Below are 23,114 nucleotides of genomic sequence, written 5' to 3'. Positions count from 1 at the left end.
CAATGCAGCAAATTGCCACCCCATTAAATACATTTAACCTTTTGCTTATTTTTATTTTTGTAAGAACATCTAAGAGAAACCCGATGCAAACAACTTAATTCCCCTGGAATATGAACCGAAAAACTTTAAATTCATTTTCTAGAAGCTTTTACATAAATTGCTTTAATTACTTTTCCCAGGGGAAGCCATCATGAAGCTGAATACAATTAACATACAATTTTAAAATGAAAGAAAAATTCACTTTGAGTTGTTGTAATCCCCAAGGCAGGCTCAGCATTCAAAGTTTATTTTTTGACTGGAGAGTATAAATCCACTTTAAAAGGTTTTTGGCAGAAATTAGTAGCTTTAATTGAGGCAAATAAAAGACTTTAGGTCATAGTAGGCAAGAATCTTAAAATAATAATTTTTTCCTTGATTTTTGAGTATTTTAAGCTTGCTTATTTCGTTTAAATGGGTCTCTGGTAAACTGTCAAATTTTGCCAGCTTGAATAAAGTAGACAATAAGCGAAATTTGATGTATAAACTCTTAACCACCGACCACCCCTCACGATTCATGTAAGCGACTTTCATTCGGCAATAAAAAGGGAGCTGAGAATGGAACTACGAAGTCTGAGGATACATAAATTAAGGCACAGCCGGTAATAATACTAAAAGCAAGCCGACAATTTTAATGAGCCGCCTGACAGGGATATTGCCGGGAACGGTTAACGGAACCATAAATGAGTCTCCGGGCTGGAAGGCAGCGATTTATATGCCGCACGCTCCAGTCGAGCGCATGTACACGGAAATTTGCTCATCCCGGAGGGCAGCAATCGACTACGACTCTCGGCCAGGCATACGTTTTAATTAAGAGAACACTCGGTTTTCATTTTCACAGTTCACCGGGAACCTGGCAAGAGGCCACATCAACGGGCATTCCAAGGGAGATGATGCACTACTAACCTGGCCGCCATGAGCCACATTCCGAGGTGGGCAGCCCTGCTGCTGCTCCTGGGCTTGGCCCATCAGCTGGACCCCTCTCTTGCCACGTCCCCATCCTCGTTCTCCTCCGGAAATGCCTGGCAGAGGGCATTCTACGGTCGCGATTCGCGCAACCTGATGCACCGCAGAGCTCCGTTTCCCGTCGCCGGAGATCAGGGCCTCAACGATTACCTTGGTTCGTATGCTGGAGGTGAGCAGGAGCAGCACCAACCGCTGCCTCCGCCACAGCAGGTGAGTGTGGTGGGCGTAATTGCTTTTAATTGCTGGGCGGAACTACAGTGCGTATAACCGCTGACAGAGATTGATAGCAAATGACTGCAGCAAGAGAAAAATAAGTATTACATTGCTTTTTGCGATGCAATCCTAATTTGCATCCAATAGTAAAATAATAATTGCAAACAGTGTTTAATAATAAGAATAAGAATATTTAAATCTGCAACATAGAAAACTTTATTCGCCTGTTTGGGGTTTTTATTATTATTATTATTTTATTGTTATTATTTATTATTAATGGTTGAAATCTACCCCTATCAAAATAACTTTTTGATCAAAGGCAACAGAGCATATGAGTGATAAACTTATTCATACAAATATAGACCGCACTAATGTACTCTTAAAAATTTAAAATGTTAATTCTTAAATATATACTGCAGAATTCTAAGTTTAATAAAATTGTATTTAAGATTTTGAAGACTTAAAAAATATTACTTTTCACAATAGAAGAAAATATGATCAAAAACAACGACGCTATATTTTTCCCATTTTTGATCGAAGATGGATATGGAAGATTTAGGTTATAGTTGTTCGATCCGTCCCGTTCTCATACATATACTACCTGCAATAGTAAGAAGACTTTTGAGACAAGAATAAGGTGACTCGTCTTATAATGATCAAGAATATATATAACTTATATGATCGAAAAGTCTTCTTCACGTTGCAAACTTCTGACTGAAATGATAATACCCTCTGCAAGGGCTTAAAAAATCTTCGGTTGCCTCGTGCACATTTCAATTCGTATACGCCATGTTGGGAAACCACAAATAGCCACAGGCATTTGGCGAAGTGTTTGGCAGCAAATTGAAATTTGAACCAGTATTCTCGTTTGGTTTTTTTGGTTCAGGGTATCAACCCAGGGAAAGTTCAGAGTTCACAGCGGAACTCAAATTAATTAACGCACGACAAGTGTCAGCGTTATTGATAACCAACAGCTGAACTGCAATGGGGGAACGGGGAAATATAACGCATACGCTGCGTATGCCGCACAAATGCCGCTCTAATTGCCACCGCATTCGACCATCCCCCACAGATGCGCCAACAGACAGAAGTTTACGGAATTGTGGAGCCGCTGATTGAGGACACGCCCTGCGCCGACCGCGCCTGTTTCCTCAACGAGGATTGCTGTCCCTCCGGGGTCTGCGTCAGCACTTACGGAGGTAAGTTGGACTAATTGCATTGTCGCTGCCCTACTATATTTTATAAATATACGTGATATTCCAAGTGGTCCTAGAGATCAAGCAACGGTTTGGTACTATCTAGAAGGCTATTTCTTTGAAAATAGAAAAACATTCAATGGAAGGTTATTTAATAAACTTAAATTTTAAGAAATCGAAGAAATGTTCATGTTTTTAATATATAATATTTTTATTTACGAAGTTCGTAATAAGTTAGACAGTAGTAGAGAGGGAAAAGGATCCAAGAACAGGTATCCAACAAAACCAGACAATTTAAAAATGGTAATTCATAAAAATTTAGCGATTTATTAAATTGCCTTTAATTAAATTTCCAGGTACCACTTTTTGTAAATTAAAAAAAATATATTTACTTTTCTAGCTAATTTCATAACAAAGTTTTTTAGCTATCCAAATATCAAAACGTTTCCAACTATCCTAACAACTCTATCCCATACTTTAAGTTTTCAGTTAATGCATTTGCTAAAACATAAATTTTCTTCAGTAAAAATTAAATCCAAGGACTAATTTTATATGAATAAAAATTAAGAACATTTATATTTGCTGTGCCTTGCAGAAGGCAAATGCGTTTATGTGTTCGGACGACAGCGGGATTTGTGCCAGCGACATGCCGACTGTCCACAGGGTACTGCCTGCATACTGGCCGCCCAGGAGAGCGTCTGGCGCTGCGAGACGGATGCGGAGTCGGGTGGTCCTACGTCTCTCCTGGAGGATATGTTCGGATTGAAGCAGAGGCAGCCGTTGGGAAGTGATTGCAGCAGCAGCAGCGATTGCCAGGTGATCAAGTAAGTCAACAGGAATCCATTATTTTCAAGGAGATCTTAATTCTCCAATTTTCAGTGGCATGTGCTGCCAGCAGCAGCGGTTGCACCATCGGGCTGCCATCAAGCTGAGCTGTGGCTATTTCCGCGATGCCTTCGACTGCGTGGACATGGTGGGAGCAGAGGTAACAAATCCTGATCCTTAAATGATTACACTAGTTTACAAAATAATATTCTTGGTGTGCTCCCCAGCAATTGATGGCAAATTCTGCTAGTGTTGGACCCCTAGATCACAAAAATAGCAATTATTTTTTTTTCGATGGCACAGTTTTTTTTTAAAGATTTTTTAAAGTTTGAAATGTTAAATTTCTGACTTTTTTCGAATTTCTTCTTATATCTCGGCAGATATCCACTTGGTTGAGCCAGTTTTAGTTTTATTTTAAAGTCAATAGATCAGAGCTTAACTTTGCCATACAGATCAATATGATTGGATGAGTAATGGCAGCGCAGAAGCTTGACAAAGATGAAAAATGTGTTTTTTGGTCGTCTGTAAGTTTGCTGTATATATCGTAAAAACTCGAAATAAATCCGTTGAAAAATCATAATGGGTATAAACTTAAAGTGTACATCCTACCGAATAGAACAAGCTGGATATGGCCCAAATCCATGGAAAACTGGATTTATGGTGGATTTTTAAAGTTCGGATTTTTCCACTTTTTTCGGTTGACAGAGTCCAAATTTAAGATTTATCATAGGCGGCGACATGTAAACAAAAATGAGTGGTGACGGCAGCCGGGTCAAAAAATAGCTAAATTTAAAAGCTAGAAAATTATAAAATAAATTTAATTTCTGAAAATTCCTTTAAAAATATAAAATTGCTTGCGTTATGACTGTGAGTATATTTAATTAAGTACTATCCATTTGGATAGTTCATTCTTATGAAAAAAGTAACCTTAATTTCAAAAATTAAATTCACTTTAATAATTTTATAGCTTTTAAATATCTGATTTAGCTATTTAGTGACCCGGCTGCCAACACCAATTATTTTTGTTTACATGTCGCCGCCTATGATAAATCTTAAATTTGGACTCTGTCAACCGAAAAAAGTGGAAAAATCCGAACTTTAAAAATCCACCACAAATCCAGTTTTCCATGGATTTGGGCCATATCCAGCTTGTTCTATTCGGTAGGATGTACACTTTAAGTTTGTACCCATTATGATTTTTCAACGGATTTATTTCGAGTTTTTACGATATATACAGCCGACTTACAGACGACCTTTTTTTTTTTTTTTTTTTTTTAAAATGACTTAAAGAGTTTATTATGTTGATCAGCCAATTTAATGGCTATAAAACATAGATTACAAATAGGAACAAATAACGTGAGATCATAACAGGGTGGTGAATAACAAATTTTTATAACCTATACTACAAACTAAGACGACAATTTAACAACGCATTACTGCTTCAGGACTCGTGAGACGTGACGTCCTCTTGTCCAGAGATCGCCGGGATGCCTTCGCTTCAGCCTTCTCCTGTTCGTCGGGTTGGCCAAGGAAGCTGCTAGGTGGTTGGGGTGTCCTGTGAGGCGTTCGTTGTACCGACTCGAGTGCCGGTTAATCTGATCCCTAACCGAGGGCATGTGGAGATCGTTGGCTAGGTCTATGTTTCTGACGTACCACGGCGCATTCGTGATTGTTCGCAGCGCCCTATTTTGGACTCTTTGGACCTTCATGACGTTAGAGTCGGAAGCCATGCCCCAAAGTTGGATGCAGACGACCAAAAAACACATTTTTCATCTTTGTCAAGCTTCTGCGCTGCCATTACTCATCCAATCATATTGATCTGTATGGCAAAGTTAAGCTCTGATCTATTGACTTTAAAATAAAACTTAAACTGGCTCAACCAAGTGGATATCTGCCGAGATATAAGAAGAAATTCGAAAAAAGTCCGAAATTTAACATTTCAAACTTTAAAAAATCTTTAAAAAAAAACTTGTAGCAATAAGTTACACACACATACATATACATACATATATATTCCTAAGCAGCTGTTTATACATACATACACTTACTTTAAGTTAGGTCACACTATTTGTACATATATACATCCCTGTTACTCCAAGTAACACTATACTTGTCTCACTCACACACACGATGTACCCAACCCTTGTGAAATAGGCTAAGCGTGCAGAGTTCTGCTTAATAAAGATCACTTTTGCTGCGACCATCAAACAAGAAGCACACAAATCGGCTGTCTACAATTTCAGAAGTGGGATCACTGCGAAAATTTTTTTTTCGCATATCAAACTCTGCCTACAATAAAAAAAACAAAACCAAAAGTTAAAAGTACACTAGTGAAACTTGTTAGTTAGTGAATAAAATCATGGAAATCATCGGTGCAGACGAGTATTCAGCAGCAGAACTTCGGGGCTGGCTAGAAAAGCTTGGGCTGCCAAAAAGTGGAAACAAGGCAACTCTCGCTGCTCGTTTAAATGGCGTGCCCCCCGAAGCCCGTGGAGTTTGCCCAGTACCGGATCCCAAGGATTTATCCGATGCTGAAGTTGGATCCGAGGAAAGGCCAAACACATCTACCGACAACGTAGCAGAACAAGATGGCGCCGGCACCTCATCGCTGGATGCCCACAACAACGCCGATGTCTCAAATATCATGAACGTTCCAGAAGTTTCGCTGGAATTGGAATCTCTGAAGCGTCACTTGGAAATGATCCAATTGGAAAATGAGTTGCTCAAGTTGGAAGTTTCGCGCCGTCAGCCATCTATTAGAGTGACCACATCTTCGACAAGCAATTTGCCAGAACTCCAAAACAGCGTTGCCACACCAAATCCAAACAATGTTGCCCCATCGGATTCGGGAAATATTGTTGCAGAAGTTGCCAGATCAAACACAGCATTTTCTAACAACAATTCTTTGCTGACCATGGTCAAGGAAATGCTTCCAGTTTTTGACGGTGCTGCCAACAACAAGGTACCAGTTAGTACTTGGATCGCACAACTTAATGCAATTATCAAAATGTACAATCTGAGTGATGACGTGACTCGCATGCTGGTCATGTCAAAGCTGAAAGATCGCGCACAAATTTGGTTTCACTCTTCTGATAATCTGCTCGCCCTACCAGTACCGGAACTCTTAACACAACTCGCAGAAGCCTTTCACTCAAAGGAGAGCAAGATAATGTCCCGCCGTAAGTTTCAGGAGCGAAAGTGGCAATACTCTGAAGACTTCGCCACTTATTTCAACAACAAAACACTTTTGGCTGCGCACATCCGGATTGACGACGAGGAGCTAATCGACAGTATTATCGAAGGAATACCGGATACCCTTCTACGACAACAGGCACACATGCATTGCTTCAATTCGTCTGCACAGCTGTTGCAGGCGTTCGCCAAAGTTTCTTTGCGAAAACCATCCTTCGCATCTGGACGCCCCAAAGTTTCACCCGGAAACCAACCCGGACCCGCTATAAGATGCTTCAACTGTAACTCCATTGGACACTTCGCGGCCGACTGCCGCAAACCTAAACGCGCATACGGAGCTTGCTACGGATGCGGAAGTCTGGAGCACCTTGTATCCCATTGCACCGAGAAGAAAAACATAACCAACAACGAATATGTGAGACCGTTTAAAATTTTCTTTAATTCAGAACGTAATCAATGTTTGTCTTTAGAATGCCTAATCGATTCTGGGAGCCCAATTAGTTTTACAAAGTTATCCTGCGTTGAAAATATTCTGAGAAGCAACAGCATTAAGTTTAGTGAAAACAATAATACGAATTACGTTGGCTTAAATCACAGCCCTTTAGATATATATGGAAAAGTATCCTGTTTTATTATTATGAATAAAGTGAAATTTAATTTTGATTTATTAATTGTGGCAAACAAATCGATGGCATATAGTACTGTTTTAGGAAGAGATTTTATGAATATTTGTAACTTTAAGATTGTTAGGGAAAATGATTGTCCAAATGATTGTGAAAATGATAGGTGTTTAAATGATCGATATGTTGAAAAAGATCGCTCAAATGATAGTGGTTGTGAAAATGATAGTTCTAACGATAGTAGTCTTAAAAATGACTGCCTCGGTGATAGTGGTGTTGAAAATGATCGCTCGAATATTGGTTGGACTACAAACGATTGTGTTATTAATAGCGGTATAGAAAATGATTGTTTAAATGAGAGTATTGATATTAGTGGTTATAACAAGGAAGTTAGGAATGATCGCGCAGTTAAATCTATTAAAAAGGTTCGGTTTATAAATAGAGATGATCACGATTACAATAACGATAGAATTAAAACGGATGGGAATACAGATAGTACTAAATTGGTAAAAATGTGTAGTCAAGATAATTTGAAGTTCCAAAATAAAGAGCAATGTAATGAAAGCAAACGAAAATTAGGCAATTCTTGCAAAACGATAGAGTTAAGTCCGAGTGCAAAATGTCAGCCCAGCGATAATTTTGAGTCAGAAATAATGTCAATTGAATATCCTGATCCAACAGATAGCAATCAGTTAAACATAAGCGATACGTGTGAATTTAATTTAAAGAACAAATTGATAGACATATTTGATAAGTTTTATACGAAACCAAAACGACCGGAGATACCTGTAGTTAAATGGGAAATGAAACTGAATTTTGACAATACTAAACCGTTCAATTACCCTCCAAGGCGTTTATCATACGCAGAGAAAAGTCAAGTCCAGAATTTGTTAGATGATTACATTCAAAACGGTATTATTCGAGTAAGCGAGTCCGAGTATGCGTCACCAATAGTCCTAGTTAAGAAAAAGTCTGGAGAGTTAAGAATGTGCGTAGATTACAGAACATTAAATAAGAACATGTTGAAAGATAATTACCCCACCCCCCTTATAGACGACCTTATTGATAAACTTTCCGAAAAAATTATTTTTACCAAGTTAGATCTTAAAAATGGGTTCTTCCACGTGCACATGCACGAAGATTCAATTAAATATACTGCTTTTACAACACCTATGGGTCAATATGAATGGCTTAGAATGCCGTTTGGCTTACGAAACGCCCCTGCAATTTTTCAAAGGTTCGTGAATAAAATTTTTGCTGATTTAGTTAGAGACGACAAGGTACTTATTTATATGGACGATATTTTGATAGCAACGAAAGATAGTAAGAGTCACATAGAAATATTAACGGAGGTATTTAAGCGATTGGTAGATAACAAGTTAGAGCTTAGGTTAGACAAGTGCGAGTTTCTCCAAGGTGAAATAAAATATTTAGGATACATAATATCAGGAGAGGGTATTAAACCAGATTCAAAAGGCATGCAAGCTGTTAAAGATTTTCCTATTCCGACAAAAACGCATGAAGTTCAAAGTTTCCTTGGATTGTGCTCCTATTTCAGACGATTCGTTAAAGACTTCTCAACAAAAGCTAAGCCGTTATATGATCTTGTGAGAAAGGACAGAAAGTTCGAATTTGGTGCAAAAGAGTTAGAGTGTTTTGAGATGTTAAAAGTAAATCTTTTAGAATCCCCTATTTTGGCGTTGTATAACCCAACAGATCCGACAGAGCTACACTGTGATGCTAGCTCCCTAGGTTTTGGCTCAATTTTAATGCAGAAAAAGAAAGATAATAAGTTTCACCCAGTATTCTATTTTTCAAAACGCACGACAGATGTGGAGGCGAAATACCATAGCTTCGAACTAGAAACGCTCGCAGTAGTTTACGCGTTAAAACGTTTTAGGATATATCTTCAGGGAATAGAATTCAAAATAGTTACAGATTGTAGTGCTTTTACTCTCGCGTTAAATAAAAAGGAACTATGCCCAAGAATAGCTCGATGGGCGCTTTTTCTTCAAGATTATGACTATACTTTAGAACATAGAGCCGGTAAGCGTATGCAACATGTCGATGCACTTAGTAGAAACACACACATACTAACGATTGATTCTAATTCGTTTGAGGAAAACTTAGTTATTTGTCAAAGTAGAGATGAAAAAATAAAAAGTATAGTAGAGCAACTTCAACAGACAGAACTTAAGGATTATGAAATGCGCAATGGAATAGTTTACAGGAAAAAGGATAGGGATTCTCTTTTATTTTATGTGCCAAACGAAATGGAGAGTCATGTTATGTTTAGTTATCATGATCAGTTAGGACACGTAGGAATAGATAAAATGGTAGAAGTTATTTCAAAAAGTTACTGGTTCCCCAAAGTTCGTGAAAAATGCAAGCAACACATTAATAATTGTTTAAAATGTATCGCCTATTCTGATAAGTCTGGAAAAGATGAAGGTTTTCTACATAATATCCCCAAAGTAAGCATTCCCTTTGATGTTATACACATAGACCACTATGGTCCGGTAGATAAGAGTAGAGCTAACAAACATGTTTTAGTAATTATAGACGCATTCACAAAATTCGTAAGACTTTATCCGGCAAAAACCACAAAGTCAAGAGAAGCAATAGTAGCATTAAAGAATTATTTCAGGTCATATAGTAGGCCAAGATGTGTGATTTCAGACCGAGGGACATGCTTCACGTCCAAAGAATTTCATGACTTTTTAGAGGAAAACGATGTGAAACACATAAAGATAGCAACCGGATCCCCGCAGGCAAATGGGCAAGTCGAAAGGGTGAATAGAAGCATAGGTCCCATGATCGCTAAGTTGACCGAACCAGACAAAGGATTGTTTTGGGACACAGTTTTAGAAACAGTGGAACACGCACTTAATAATACGATGCAAAGGTCAATCAATCAACATCCAAGTCAAGTTTTGTTCGGAGTATCTCAGAAGGGAAAAGTTATAGATAGCTTAAAAGAGAAATTAGATGAGTTAAATAAAGATAGCGAAAGTAGAAATTTAGAAATAATAAGAGAGAAAGCCAGTAAGAGTATTGAAAAGTTACAAGAATATAATAAATTACGTACAGATCTTAAAAGAAAAAACCCTAATGAGTATGAGAAAGATGATTTAGTTATGATAAAAAATTTCGACTGTCATGTAGGCGTATCTAAAAAATTAATACCGAAATTTAAAGGCCCTTATAGAGTGACTAAAGTTTTGCGTAACGATAGATATGTCTTGGAGGATGTTGAAGGGTTCCAACAATCTAGGCTTCCTTATAAGGGAGTTTGGGCAGTAGCAAATATGCGGCCATGGATACAAAATGTAAATAGTTAAGAGATCAGGAGCTCTCCGGTCAGGATGGCCGAATTGTAGCAATAAGTTACACACACATACATATACATACATATATATTCCTAAGCAGCTGTTTATACATACATACACTTACTTTAAGTTAGGTCACACTATTTGTACATATATACATCCCTGTTACTCCAAGTAACACTATACTTGTCTCACTCACACACACGATGTACCCAACCCTTGTGAAATAGGCTAAGCGTGCAGAGTTCTGCTTAATAAAGATCACTTTTGCTGCGACCATCAAACAAGAAGCACACAAATCGGCTGTCTACAAACTGTGCCATCGAAAAAAAAATTAGTGCTATTTTTGTGATCTAGGGGTCCAACACTAACAGAATTTGCCATCAATTGCTGGGGAGCATTTCGGCTGTAAACTAGTGTTACTTAAATCATTAGATTTAATTTGTACAGCATCACCGCAACTAGGGATCACAGTCCTTTGGTAGCAAAGCTCAGGAAATCGAAAGAGAAAAACAGGAAGCCAAACAGGAAATGAACCAGATAACTGATTGAAATGCAGCTATTCCTCGGATTTATTTCAATACTGCAACATATCCAAATGTGTTAAACGAATACATATCAAGTTCAAATTGCTGTAGCTTAGAGCAATCGGATTTAAATAACCTGCATATGAATATTTATTATTACTCAAACGATCTTAGATATCTTAATGTGTTTTTAGTAGAGACTCTCCAAATATACTGACTGAGGCATTCAATGTTATTAGCAAAAAGAAGAGTAATCCAATCGTTTTACCATATTCAAGCAACAATTAAATCGTTTCACGTCTATATGTAAATCAAATACAATGAATAAATTAGCAAAAATCTGCAATTCCGAGTATCCTAATTTGGTTAAAAGTACTCTCTCAGTGAAAATATGAGTTAAAGGTAAACTAACATATTTTTTCAGTACTTACCCTTAACATCCCAGAAAGTTACGGTGTTTTTGTTTTTACAAAGCATATTTACTGAACACTGCGGTATACATTTTAGCCTCCAGTGGACGCCCAGGGCAGTTACAATAAAATAAAATATGCATGCACCCACGGTTTCCGCTCAAGTACATTAATTATCTCGGTTTTGTAGCTTAAAACCCAAAAACAAAAGGCCCAGGGATATTAATAAGGATAAATGGCCAAAAATATACACATACATATACACAATTGAATAGACTCCACAGAAACCCCACATAATAACTAATTAATTAGGTATTCGCCAGGTAAACGAAGAATGAATTATAAGCAAGCCAAGTTCTTTTACAAATATTTTCGGTTGGTTTTATTTTTGTATTTTATTTAAAGTGCCAGTAAAAACGCAGCTTAAAGCTAAAAGTTAGACTCTGTTTACACTTTCAACGCTTTTGTTTTTAACATTACACCCAAGTAAATCTTTCCTGCTCTCTCTTTCTCTTTCTCAATCTCTCCATACGATTCTATATATCTCTCATGATCCAATCCATTTACGATTAATACACATTACAAATGCTTTCGCTCTTAACATTATGGCTGAGACACTTTTCGCTTACTTGAGCCTAACATAAACCGCACAAAGTGCATCCTTTTAGTTCTTTAAATCTTTGAAATTTTGAACCAAAACTATGATTTGCCAGCAAAATAGGATTTATTTTTGTAAAATTAATTTTTATATGTTTTTGCCCCTTGTTTAAGTCTTTTCTTGATTTTGTGTTCTTCGGTTTTAATTGAATCTTAAACTCAGTTGTTTTTTTTTTAAGTTGTTTTTGGTCTGGATCAGGGACTAAGGTTGTGGGTTCTAGGAAGTGCCCCACATCGGAGGTGGTTTTGGGGGTTATTCTTAAAAACAACTTTCTGCTTAAACTTAGCTTGGAACAAAGTCAAACGTTAATCAATCGTTTTCGTTTTTTTATGTGTTTTTGACTTGCACGCACAGACTATTTACAGATTTTACAATTACAGGAATAGTTTCAAAAACTAATATACGTACGCAAATATATCTAAAAATATTTTGTTTAGATTTGTTTTCCAAAGAAATCGATTGTGTTCGTACAGGAAATGATTAACTTTAGTAGCTTAAATTAAAATAGGAAAGTAAATTTCGCAGGCCGAAAAAATAACAATATGTAGGTACTATATAATTATAACCCTAATTACAATCTTGCATGCACTGCTCGTACAGACGCTTACACGTAGCTTACATCGAAATGATTAAAATGTTAATTAATGTTTACCTATAATCTCTCAGCTGGCGTGTGTGGATGGGTTAAGGAAACATGGGTTGTGTTGAAACTACTATTGCATTCTGGTAATGGATTGTGTGAACAGGTATACACTGACAATGGACTCATTTAGCTTTATGGCATTTGATGTAAGAAATTAATTAATATACGACGTTAAACATATTGTATTACCCGGAATAAGCACACCAAACCGCATGTGCGCAGACTTAAATTAGTGGTTTAGGTTTGTTCGCGAAACATTTAGTTCCTTAGAATTTACAATAGAAGCAAAGTTAGTATACAATTCATATATAAATATACCATATATTTTGCTTTGTTATTTTATAGTTTTATTTACTTTGCTTTATTTGTATGGCTACGATAAAATAGGAAGAACAAGCTTTGGTTATAAGTGAACAGATGTAGTAAAGTATGGAAAGATGAAATAACAAAACAAATAAGCATGCGTGAGGATGAACGTGCAATTAGATTTGGTTGATTGCCAGGATCGAGAGTTTTGGTGTAGACATTTTAAAATAGTTTAAGCTAAGGACTTTAAAAAGAAGCTCTTTCAGCAATATGGGTGTATACTTAGGGGAGAAGGGCTGGGTATGTATTAAGCTAGGGAGGCACAGCAGCAGCAATAGCGACGTGGGCATGGCAAGCTAGCTGTACGTGAGCTGGCGGCGCACCAAATTGTTTGATTCTTTAAATTTTACTTTTACTTTACGATTTCCTGAGTTTATCAACTTTTTCTGTTGGTTTATGTTTATGCCTAAATTGTTAATTATGTATATTCTCTGCTGATGATCTGGTTTGGGCTGTTTTTGTATACTTTCTATATTGCAGGCAAAAAGTTGGCCGCGTTTTGAATCTTGTTTCTCACTGCTTCCACTGCTGCTCAGTCTTGACAAAGTCTTACTGTGTTTCTCGTTTTGTATTTATCCTTTCGTTTGATGGATTTTCTCTCGCGAACACGATCTATAAAAAATATGTACGGTGTATATAACGTGTTTGTTTGTTGGTCTATAACTAGGCCCTAATTGGTAGCTCTAATGGCAGTGCGGCAGTTACTTTTGGCACGCCGCCTTGCTCACGCTGCCCGGAAACAAGCAAATCTCAGCAAAATGTCAACGAAGGTTATGTACAATAGTTCGGGATGGTGTAGACGACACAAAACTAATAACGAGCTCGTTCGGAAACAAAGCAAAGTATTGAAAACGTTAAGGATGAGTTAGCACTTAATATTTACAATTTTCTTTGTATTTCATTTCTTAACGGGTTTCTGGAACTGCTTGGCAGGCGCTGCCAGGACATTTAAGGTAACACGGGGCCAGGTTACAGGTTACTAACGTATGTCTCCCCGCCGCTCCCAGGGGACGGGATGCGCGGGCTACTCGTCAAACTAGAGCCACAATCAGTTCTTGACCTTGTCCTCCACACTGATGCTAGCAAGTGTCTTTTTGATGCGCAGCGCCGTCAAGCGGGCCACGGGATTGGGATACCAGCACTCCTTCATCACCTTGGCCATGTTGTGCAGCACATCGGAGGCATGCCAGCGGTTTGGAATGTTCGGCCGGCTCTTTTCGATGCAAACCACCTTTGGGGATGTTACAAAAAGTTAGACAACTCGTTTCCTTACTCATTTACCATCAAGGAAATACCTTTTTCATCTCCTCAATGCTGGGATCTGGCTGCACGGCATCGTAGTACGGCAATTGGTACTCATCGTAGATGCCCATGTTGCAGCGACGTGCAATTTCCCAGAGGATCAGGCCAAAGGCGTAAACATCCGCCCGCTTGTACGAGTCAAAGTGCTGGTCATTCATGCTCTCGTCCAGCACCTCCGGTGCCATGTAGCGCTTGGTTCCAACGCGATGAGTGGAGGGTATGTCCACCGAGTCGTTCTTCTCCACATGGCGCACGGCCAGACCCAAATCCCCGATGGCACAGCTCAGGTTCGATTTGACCAGTATGTTCTTGGACTTGAGATCGCGATGGGCGATGGCGGGCTTGCCGCGGGTGCCCACAATGTCCATGTGCAGATGGGCCAGTCCGGTGGCAATGCTCAGCGACATGTTCAGCATGGTGTTGGTGTCCACAGCGTGCGTGGTTAGGTAGTCGAAGAGCGATCCGTTCTCATGGTAGTCGGTCACCAGCCACAACTGTGTCCAAGTTCCGTTGTCTGTAGGAAAAGGAATAACCAAAATGGTAAGTATTTGAGGAATCTCCTAGAGAAAAGGCTGATGGGCTCACCCTTGTTGTCCGCAGCTATAAAGCCCAAAATGTTCTCGTGCCGAAGCATTACCGTCTGATAGATTTCCGCCTCGCGGAACCAGGAGCACTCCTCGCGACTGGAGAAGATCTTGACCGCCACGTTCTCGCCGCGCCAGCGTCCACGCCAGACCTCGCCGAAGCGTCCCTTTCCGATGACATGGCACAGCTGCACCTGGCGGGCAATGGAACGCTGCACCAGCAGGGGCAGACCAGCTGAAAGATAGGATTTAGGATTAGATCATGTTTAAAGAGCGAAGTAACCCTTCCCATGGAACTCACCCGAACCCGAACCGGAGGTGGTCATCTCAATAATATCGTGTATGGTGGTGTTACCATTCAGTATGGGATCGTACACAGAATCCTCCTTGGCAAACGGCCTGCCGCTGGCCAAACGCTTGCGACGTTGGCAGTAGTACCAGGTGCTGGTGCCCGTGAAGCAAATGAATAGCGTGGCTCCTAGTATAATGGCCACAAACTCCCAGCTGCTCAGACGTTGCGGCACATAATCTGAACAGAATCCACAGAGACTTTCGTTATTAGTGGCAGACAAAGGGATGTTTATGCAAATGTGATCGAATTAATGGAAAATAAGTACAAAGAGAATGCAGAATGTTAGTCAATCAATTGAGATTGGCATGCAGGAAGCCGTTAACAAGTAAATGTGCGTGATATCAATAAGAAATCAGGGTGCAGATACGAAACGAAACAAATCCGAACCCAAAAGCTCATTCCAAACATAAGGTTTTAGCGGTTAATAGTACTTAAATGTAGTAATTTATTTACAAAAACATCACTGACCTGCACATGAATAATTAGAGTTATTTACAAACCTTTGCATGGGGTAACAAGCCTAGAAACTACTTTAAAACCACTAAATAATGAAGAAAACTTATCAAACAAAAACTACATTTTTGGCTGTTTACAAGAAAACAAAACGAACCAAATCCAAACCCGAGTCCCAAACGAGATATTTCGCAGACGAACTATGTAACTCATACAGACATACCAACCTCCCACTGAACAAACACAAAAGTGCAATGGAAATGAGCGAACAACTACGAAAAACAATATGAACATCTTTGCCGCACTGACGGTTGAATACCCTATCAGAAGTTGCATCTTGAACTCAAGGTTTTATTACAGAGAACTTTTAGAAATTAAATTTGTATAGGTAAAAAAGGTATTTATTTAGTTGAAGTTTGTCTAAAATGTAATATCTTGGTATCGATTAATGTTAATTAAAAAAGTAGGTGTCCAAAAATGTAATCTACTTGTAGGTTGGTTTAAAAAAGTTGTTTTTCAAGGTTATAAAAGTTTTCAACGTCGATTATTAAAGATAAATATTTTTGTTTCTGCTAATAAGGATTATTAAAATAACTTTTTATAATTTATTAGAAAGGAAATGTACTATATAATTGCTTAAGCAGATTGAGTGGCCCAATAGAACTTCTGGTAGGGTAATCAGTATAAAAAAGCGGCAGACAGCGGGGCAAAAAATGCGGCCATTAATGAATGAAATGAGAGACCGTTGACTGCGACTTGCAGTTGCAACTGCAGCTCTGAAAGCGGCATTGCACATGAATGGAAAAGGGCAGACACACAGATACACACACACATTTTGGGAGTGGGCATAAGAGGGTGGGGCGGTGAAGGAGGTGGCAAACAAGGCCACCGTCTGCAAGGGCTTCTTGAAGCTACTACTCCTCCTCCTCCTTGTGGGCGGTTGTTGTTGTTGTTGCTGCTGACGGCCCTTGAGACGGGTTTTTGTTGTAGCTGGTAAATACCTTGCTTACTTCCTTCTTAAATGCGTTTTTAACAAGTCAATGCGATGATGACGCAAAAGGTCAGGTCAGCAGACAAACCGGCACAAACTCAGTTGACAGGTGAACAGTTTGGGTGGCGGCCTAAGTAACGGGTGGGGGTTGTGGGGTGGCGGGCCGCTTGGCCATCAGACGAGGCCACAGACAAGGTAACAATGTGGTGCGTATAATTTACATGAGATGTGGCAAGGGAAGTCAACGTATAGACAAGGACGACATGCCAACGAAACAACAAATTGGAGCGAAGTAAAACCCTGTTTCCAATCGTGTTTTCGATCTTAATATAAAAATAATTAAAATAGTTTTAAAACGAGAATATAAAATATTTTATCTTATATTATATATTAATAAATCAGTTTCTTAGAAATTACTTGATCAATTTTAGAAATATTATACTAAAGATTTAATGAATGTAAATGAAATTAAATTTTTTAAATAAAATGTACCCAAGGCACATAGGATTTTTTAGAAAATTAGTTAAATTAAAAAACTTATTGTTTGAAAAGAACGATATTGGAAACAGGGTCCGATGTTTATAATACCTATTCTTCCCTCGAAGGACGAACAAGGACGAAGACTGGGGTGGGATGGGGGTGTTCGCTGGAAGCGCGTGTGTGCGAGGTGTGTGTGTTAGCCAGGTATGTATTTCTTGTGTGAATTCGATGTGTTACAAATTTGAGTATACCAAAAAAACTTTGCAAATGAGGTGGTGGTGCAATGGCATGGGCGTGGCTGCTTCGATGGCTGGTGGTTGGATTGTTGGGTGGTGGTGGAGGTGTTGGTGGTGGCGGTGGCGTTGTTGGCGGTGCATTGCTGGTCTCACCTGGTAGGACACCACTGTAATTCTCACGCGTATTGCAATAATCTTCGGCGCAGCACTGTGAAGAGGCTGCCTCCGAATTTAATTTGCACGAGGTCGGATCTTCAGGTGGCAACTGGTCTGTTATGCATCTACATACATAATATTTAGTTGGGTTTTGTTTTTATCTACTAATTGGCTTTAGCTGTTTTTTGTTGTTTAGTTTTTAGTACTACATCTAAATTAGGTTCTAGTTTATTTGGGTAGTAAGAGATTAGCACTTGTAGTTGTTCTAGTTGTTCTCGTTGAATTTGTTGCGGTGTGCAGTTACGAAGCAGCTGTTGTTACCACTTACAAGCTAAAATTTATCAGCAGCTTTTGTTTATTTATTTTTGGTGGTAGCTCAGCCAGGATTGGGGTTGGGGTGGATTTTTTCAGCTGCAGCAGGTGGATTCAATTGTGTTTTTGGGTGCAAAGGCAGTAAGCAGAGTCGGTCGGCCATCAAAATACCAGGGAAATGTGGAAGGGAAACCACTGCCAAATGTGGGAGAGGCGGGGATTACGTCTACACTAGTTTTTCAGGCCAGTTCCATATTTCACTTCCCAGGAATTTTATTGCATTGGACTCCAATTTGATATTGGAACTCTCGGCAAAATATTAAAAATTCTTGAAAAATTGTAGAAAGTAAATATCGGAACTGGACTGCATATTCCAAAACAATAGGACCAAGGAGTAAAGCGCAGAAAAACCATATCAGGGAATATCTGAAATTACTTAAAGGGCATTCAGATCTATAAGGGGTCTTATTTTAAAAAGGAAATTGGAACCAACTTCGCAAAATACGTCCTTCGAAAACCGCTGATTTTCTTTAAAAAAAATAGAGCAGAAAACCATAGAAAAAAGGAATGCTCCCAGGACAAAACCAATTCACCCCCCTTGAGTGAAAAGTCAGATATCTACAAACTACAAACACGATTCGAATTTGCAAAGATACTTTGGCATGCATAAAGTTACGTGTAATTTATTAGGATAAGGTGTAAGCTGGATTCCGTATAAGATTTATGGTGTGTGTTTGTGCCACAGGGAGAAGCAGGGGGAAAAGAAAACAGTGAAAAGAAATAGGAGAAATAAAAGTGGGAGCCCAAGAAGCGAAAAAGGTGCAAAAAGTTAAGGTAAATAATAAACTTAGGAGACAAAAACTTAGGCGTTGTGCACACCTGAAAGAAAAACGGACTAAGCTAAACCAAAATATTATTACAGATTATTGGATAGTTATTATTATTGCTTTAATTATATTGATGCAGTGCTTAATTAGGCAAAGTGAATTAGAGAAAGTGTGCAAACTAAAGAGAGAAATTGTATTGTTGTTGGTTTTGTTTTTGTTTTTGGTTTTGTGTGGTTGTTGTTACTTGAATGTGGCTGTACCTGTTTCAAATATCCTCTTCATAATCTCATTCTTATTGCAGAAATCACTCTTACAGCAATCAATCCTAAACGAATTGTACTTTTCGATGCTGGTGAGGCATTCGAGGGGTAGATTCCGCTGCATATTGTATTTCACGGTAAGGCACCTAGGTGACCGTACAGCACGGTACACAAATATATGAACGAGCGGGGATTTATTCGACACAAGCGAGTGGAGGCCGAGGGGAGCGAAGGGCAGTTTGGGAGATATAGAGAAAATAACGATTAAACGGAATTAGTATTGCTTGGCTTTGTTGGTTGTTGGTTGGCTGCTGCTTCTGCTGTGGTTGCTGCTGCCTTCGGCTTGTTGCTAATTGAAGTTTCAGTCTGGTTAGTAGCAATAAAAGTATTATAATTATATTTAAAACAATGTATGTATCGCCGCTCTGGCTTCCAGACGGTACGTCATCATTAGTAGTGCTCTGCATTTCGGGTTATGATCATCTCAAAAAACTTAAACTCAACATTGCATAAGTGGGGGTAACGATCAAAACGGGGGCAACTTGTTCTTGAACGGCGTGCGAGTGAACAGAAAGAAGAGGGAGCAGTCAGAGAGGAAGGAAGGGAAAGATTTTGGGAGCGAAACACGTGCAGAAGCGCACGCACCTTCGACAGCGACATGCTGTCCCTCCAAGGAACTCGACGGCTGCTGGTCCTTCGTCTTTGGCCAGAGAAAGCGGTTGCAAAAGTCTCTGTCCCTGCAGCAGGCGTGGACGCCACTCCGACCCACCGGACGGACCGTGGGACCGCCGTGCAAGCCATCATTGCACCAGATGGAGCGGCCCGGCGGAAAGAATTGCGATTTGTGCAGACATCTGCATCGCAGGTCATACGTATCAGATATATTCACACTGGCTGCTCTGAGGGACAAGTGCTAACCTAGTCGAAGGCCTGCTCTTCAGGCGCACGAAACTCACCTGTAGCTGAAGATGATGGTGTCATCGGCGTTCTTCTCCACCGACGTGAAACAATAGCCGTCCGTCTCGCAAATGTGGTTCGAGTCCTTGCAGACGTCGCAGTGGCACTTGATCATTTCTGAAGGTTAAAGGAGGGGAAAAGAGGATTTAGTATTATTTATTTTCAATTTGTTTAATAAACATTGTTTATAGAATAGTAAAAATGGTATTTGTAAGCAAATATAGGCACAAAATATCATTGACAATGAAAAATCAGCAATTTAAAGCATGTAAGAACGAAACTCATGTGCATGTTCATATAAATATTGGGATGACTTATAAAATAAATAAATAAAAAATAAACAAATAAAAATAAAAAAAAAAAATAAATAAATACAAATAAACAAATGAAAAAAAAATAAATAAATAAACATATAAAAAAAATCATTTCTTGGGGGGGAAATGCTAAAGAGTCCTACAAATATACGTGCCAAGTTGGTTTACAAGTTTATTACTTGAGCAAGTAAAGCCCACCCTTAAGCTCTGACCACCAATAACTCTAATACTCCGATTACAAAATGCTCAGACTCCGATTGAAGCAAATCAATCAATTAGGTGCTGGCAGAAATTAACTAATTAGAGAACGTAGAGATCCATAAATCAAGCGCTCGCTGATTGGCGTCTCCTTTGGCTCTAGCCATAATCTGGGATTTGCCATAACCATGCCCCCGGGGCACCTGGCCGGTGCGGGCACACGCTCGCCCAGCCAGACATCCACATTCACCGACACCGCCGAGAGCGTGATGAAACAAAAACAAAACCATTTAGCATTAACAAAGCAGACGCGGAGAAGACAAGTGCAAAGTGGAGGGCCAGACAATGCGACCAGTTTTTCCTTCCCCCGACAGCGAGAATCCAGTGCTTAGGCCGGGTTTTTTTCTGTTTTTTTTTTTGCCGACTGCAGTTGCAAGTGCCCGAGTGCAGCAAGCAAATGCATCCAGACGTGGGGGTGTCTGCTGCCAGGCAGTGTTGGAGTGGGCCATGAGAGCTGTCTGGCTCGGCTCATTGACACCGCGCCGAGCTGACGTCACGAGATGGGAACGGAATAGGAGCCACAGGCGGAGACGCCGAAGAAGACGGCCTTTTAGAAGCATTCAGAGTCTTTGAGGTGTTACAGTCACGCGATATACACTCGGAGAAAAGACTACAATGCTGTTCAAAAGATCTCGAAAACTTAAATAGATATTCCAAAAAAAAATGAAGAATCTATTTCTATTTTATATAAATCAAGATTAAGATTTTTGTTTAGAATTTCATCTGCATTTAGGTTTGCACAATCTAAACTTCTGTACTTTACAATTTCTTAATTTTATACTTTTAGGGCCGTTTGTTAAGTTTAACGTAGGGAAATCATTGTTTTAACCCTAGTTTAAATAAGTTTTTGCAATACCTTTCGATTGGTGTATTACTCATTACGATCGGACTATCACAGCAGATTTTCAATTTTGCGGCTATATAATAGTAGTCGCCTTCGCACACTCTCCTGGTGCGCTTCGTCACTACATGGACTGCCGTCCATAGTGATTTAACAAACGGACGAGAAAACGGCCCTTAAAAGATTTTTTTAAAAATGTATACTTTTTTAAATTTGTACCCAATTTAATTTAAAAATGTTTAAGTCCCATTCTCACATTTAAGTATTTAGTAAAGAATGTTTACTGTTATATACGTTAACATTAGAATTTTTCCATTTTGTTAAATCTATATATTTTTTATAGATAAATATAAAAACAATTCTAGTCTGATCTGAGTTTAAAACTCTATCTGAAATAATTGTACCAATAATTTAAAACAAGCATAAAACCATTTCAATTTACCGAATTTAAAAGTAAAAGCCGAGTGAAAAGGTCTTAGCTAAAAACTTCTTTGTTGAGGGCTGGTATTGAACCTAACAAAAGTGGTCAGAAACAAAAAACCTCATATGAAACTAAATTTCTTGACGTTATTTTGATATGAAGATTTTTGTTTTGGACGACTTTTTGTTAGGTTGAACATCCCTTATCAGATAATCATTTCGCTGATCATGGATAGTCAGAACATTATCTTTCAGTGTACTCTCCAATTCTTTGGCGTTTTGAAACTTACTTTGTGGCTTCTTGGGGGCGGGCTGAGCTACGTAGATGGGCAGCTGGGGGGCAGCAGCCGTGGCAACTGCTCCGGATCCATCGCCGTCTTGCATGGCTACAGTGCTACCGTTGATATGGTTGTTGTTGTTGTTGTCGTGGCTCCTGTTATCAGCGGAGAGTGACGACGATTGATAAGCCTGGCCAGCTGTTCCATTCGGCGCCTTGGTCGTCGGTGGCCACTTGCCAGGGTGGGAAGCGGTCGCAGGATCAGACCGGGAGGCATTCAGGCTGGTGTTCATCACGAACTCGATGGGGGAGGCTGCACAGAGGGAGATTTTAGGTTAGTTTCGCACCTGATGCGGACTGGCGGGGCGCCTGGGAAACTCACAGCTAACGGAGGCGCCGAGCAGAGCGCCCAGGAAGATTAGCCGGGGCGCAGATAACATGTTTGGTATTCGCATCGATAGTGCGGCGGTGTGTTATTGTAGTGGTGTGTTATTGTTTGTGCTGCCCGGGGGCTTTTCTTTTGTTTTCCACGATCGCACGCACACGCGCGTCGCAAGTTCAAAGTCTGTGGCCTGCAAATGAGCTTGTTTTGCGGGCGCAGGAGCTGCAGGAGCAGGAGGAGCGGCCAAAGGACACCTCAGACAGCCACTAATTGGCCCCGAATTGCGCATTTATGGCGTAGGACACGCGCCCGCGGAGTCTCACACTTTGCTGGGGCATCGCCGCGGGTTATAGTTGGCCGATTCTCACGCGATTAGTGAAATTGGTTGAACGCACTACGAAACTCCGCCCAAAGTTGCTTGGAAAAACTGCTCTGCCTTACATTTCACGGACGAGGGCGACTTTTCAGGCGGATTTTCATCACGTGATTTGGGGCAGTGGCGCGGTGGAACTGCTACTATTTCCGATTCCGCGAGGTGGCCGGCGCTTTCAGGTGTCCGGTGCAACCGTTTGTTTGTATTAATTGCTGCTATTTTGCGTTAAATGTGCAATTTTGTGCAGCGAAAAAACCGCGCTAGTGTGTGTGGAAAATAGTGTGACCGTGCTTTCCCCAGTGTGGCCAACATGGGCTGGCCGCAAAACCCACCCACTCGCCAACTGCGTTAGAATACC

At 39.8% G+C, this 23,114-nt stretch overlaps 3 protein-coding genes across 6 annotated transcripts; 2 read left to right on the top strand and 1 right to left on the bottom strand.

Moving 5' to 3' along the window:
• Positions 1 to 568: 568 nt before the first annotated feature.
• spab (space blanket) lies at positions 569 to 11,241 on the top strand. Its single transcript, XM_017146261.3, has 5 exons — positions 569 to 1,212; positions 2,288 to 2,414; positions 3,007 to 3,235; positions 3,291 to 3,396; positions 10,828 to 11,241. Exons 1-5 carry the CDS (start codon positions 952 to 954, stop codon positions 10,840 to 10,842), a joined length of 738 nt encoding a protein of 245 aa, XP_017001750.2. The 5' UTR covers positions 569 to 951; the 3' UTR covers positions 10,843 to 11,241.
• Positions 5,596 to 10,660, top strand: LOC108066465 (uncharacterized). Its single transcript, XM_044395993.2, has 2 exons — positions 5,596 to 6,843; positions 6,899 to 10,660. The coding sequence occupies exons 1-2, from the start codon at positions 5,596 to 5,598 to the stop codon at positions 6,905 to 6,907; spliced, it is 1,257 nt and encodes a 418-aa protein (XP_044251928.2). The 3' UTR covers positions 6,908 to 10,660.
• Positions 11,242 to 11,669: 428 nt separating the features above from the next.
• Positions 11,670 to 23,059, bottom strand: babo (TGF-beta receptor type-1 babo). Of its 4 annotated transcripts, none has more exons than XM_017146345.3 (8): positions 22,384 to 23,059; positions 22,015 to 22,314; positions 19,891 to 20,008; positions 19,580 to 19,788; positions 15,169 to 15,396; positions 14,869 to 15,102; positions 14,277 to 14,797; positions 11,670 to 14,212 (listed from the first exon to the last, which is right to left on the bottom strand). In XM_017146345.3, exons 1-8 carry the CDS (start codon positions 22,454 to 22,456, stop codon positions 14,030 to 14,032), a joined length of 1,866 nt encoding a protein of 621 aa, XP_017001834.2. In that variant the 5' UTR covers positions 22,457 to 23,059; the 3' UTR covers positions 11,670 to 14,029. The 4 variants fall into 4 exon arrangements, with proteins under 4 accessions (XP_017001834.2, XP_017001835.2, XP_017001836.2 ...); XM_017146346.3 differs by lacking the exon at positions 19,580 to 19,788 and adding an exon at positions 18,935 to 19,080 and having other exon boundaries at positions 22,384 to 23,058; XM_017146347.3 differs by lacking the exon at positions 19,580 to 19,788 and adding an exon at positions 17,533 to 17,660 and having other exon boundaries at positions 22,384 to 23,058.
• Between the last annotated feature and the right edge of the window lie 55 nt (positions 23,060 to 23,114).

The sequence above is a fragment of the Drosophila takahashii genome, chromosome 2R, assembly GCF_030179915.1.
Source record: "Drosophila takahashii strain IR98-3 E-12201 chromosome 2R, DtakHiC1v2, whole genome shotgun sequence".
Lineage (NCBI taxonomy): Eukaryota > Metazoa > Arthropoda > Insecta > Diptera > Drosophilidae > Drosophila > Drosophila takahashii.
This window is presented reverse-complemented; position numbering and strand designations above follow the sequence as displayed.

Excerpts from the sequence above, each read along its gene's own strand:
- spab (XM_017146261.3), top strand. The coding sequence starts at position 952 with ATGAGCCACATTCCGAGGTGGGCAGCCCTGCTGCTGCTCCTGGGCTTG. Across the intron at positions 1,213-2,287 it reads CGCTGCCTCCGCCACAGCAG|ATGCGCCAACAGACAGAAGT; the intron begins GTGAGTGTGGTG and ends CATCCCCCACAG. Across the intron at positions 2,415-3,006 it reads CTGCGTCAGCACTTACGGAG|AAGGCAAATGCGTTTATGTG; the intron begins GTAAGTTGGACT and ends TGTGCCTTGCAG.
- LOC108066465 (XM_044395993.2), top strand. The coding sequence starts at position 5,596 with ATGGAAATCATCGGTGCAGACGAGTATTCAGCAGCAGAACTTCGGGGC.
- babo (XM_017146345.3), bottom strand. The coding sequence starts at position 22,456 with ATGCGAATACCAAACATGTTATCTGCGCCCCGGCTAATCTTCCTGGGC. Across the intron at positions 15,397-19,579 it reads ACAGCATGTCGCTGTCGAAG|ATTATGTGCCGCAACGTCTG; the intron begins GTGCGTGCGCTT and ends GATTCTGTTCAG. Across the intron at positions 15,103-15,168 it reads CACCTCCGGTTCGGGTTCGG|CTGGTCTGCCCCTGCTGGTG; the intron begins GTGAGTTCCATG and ends CCTATCTTTCAG.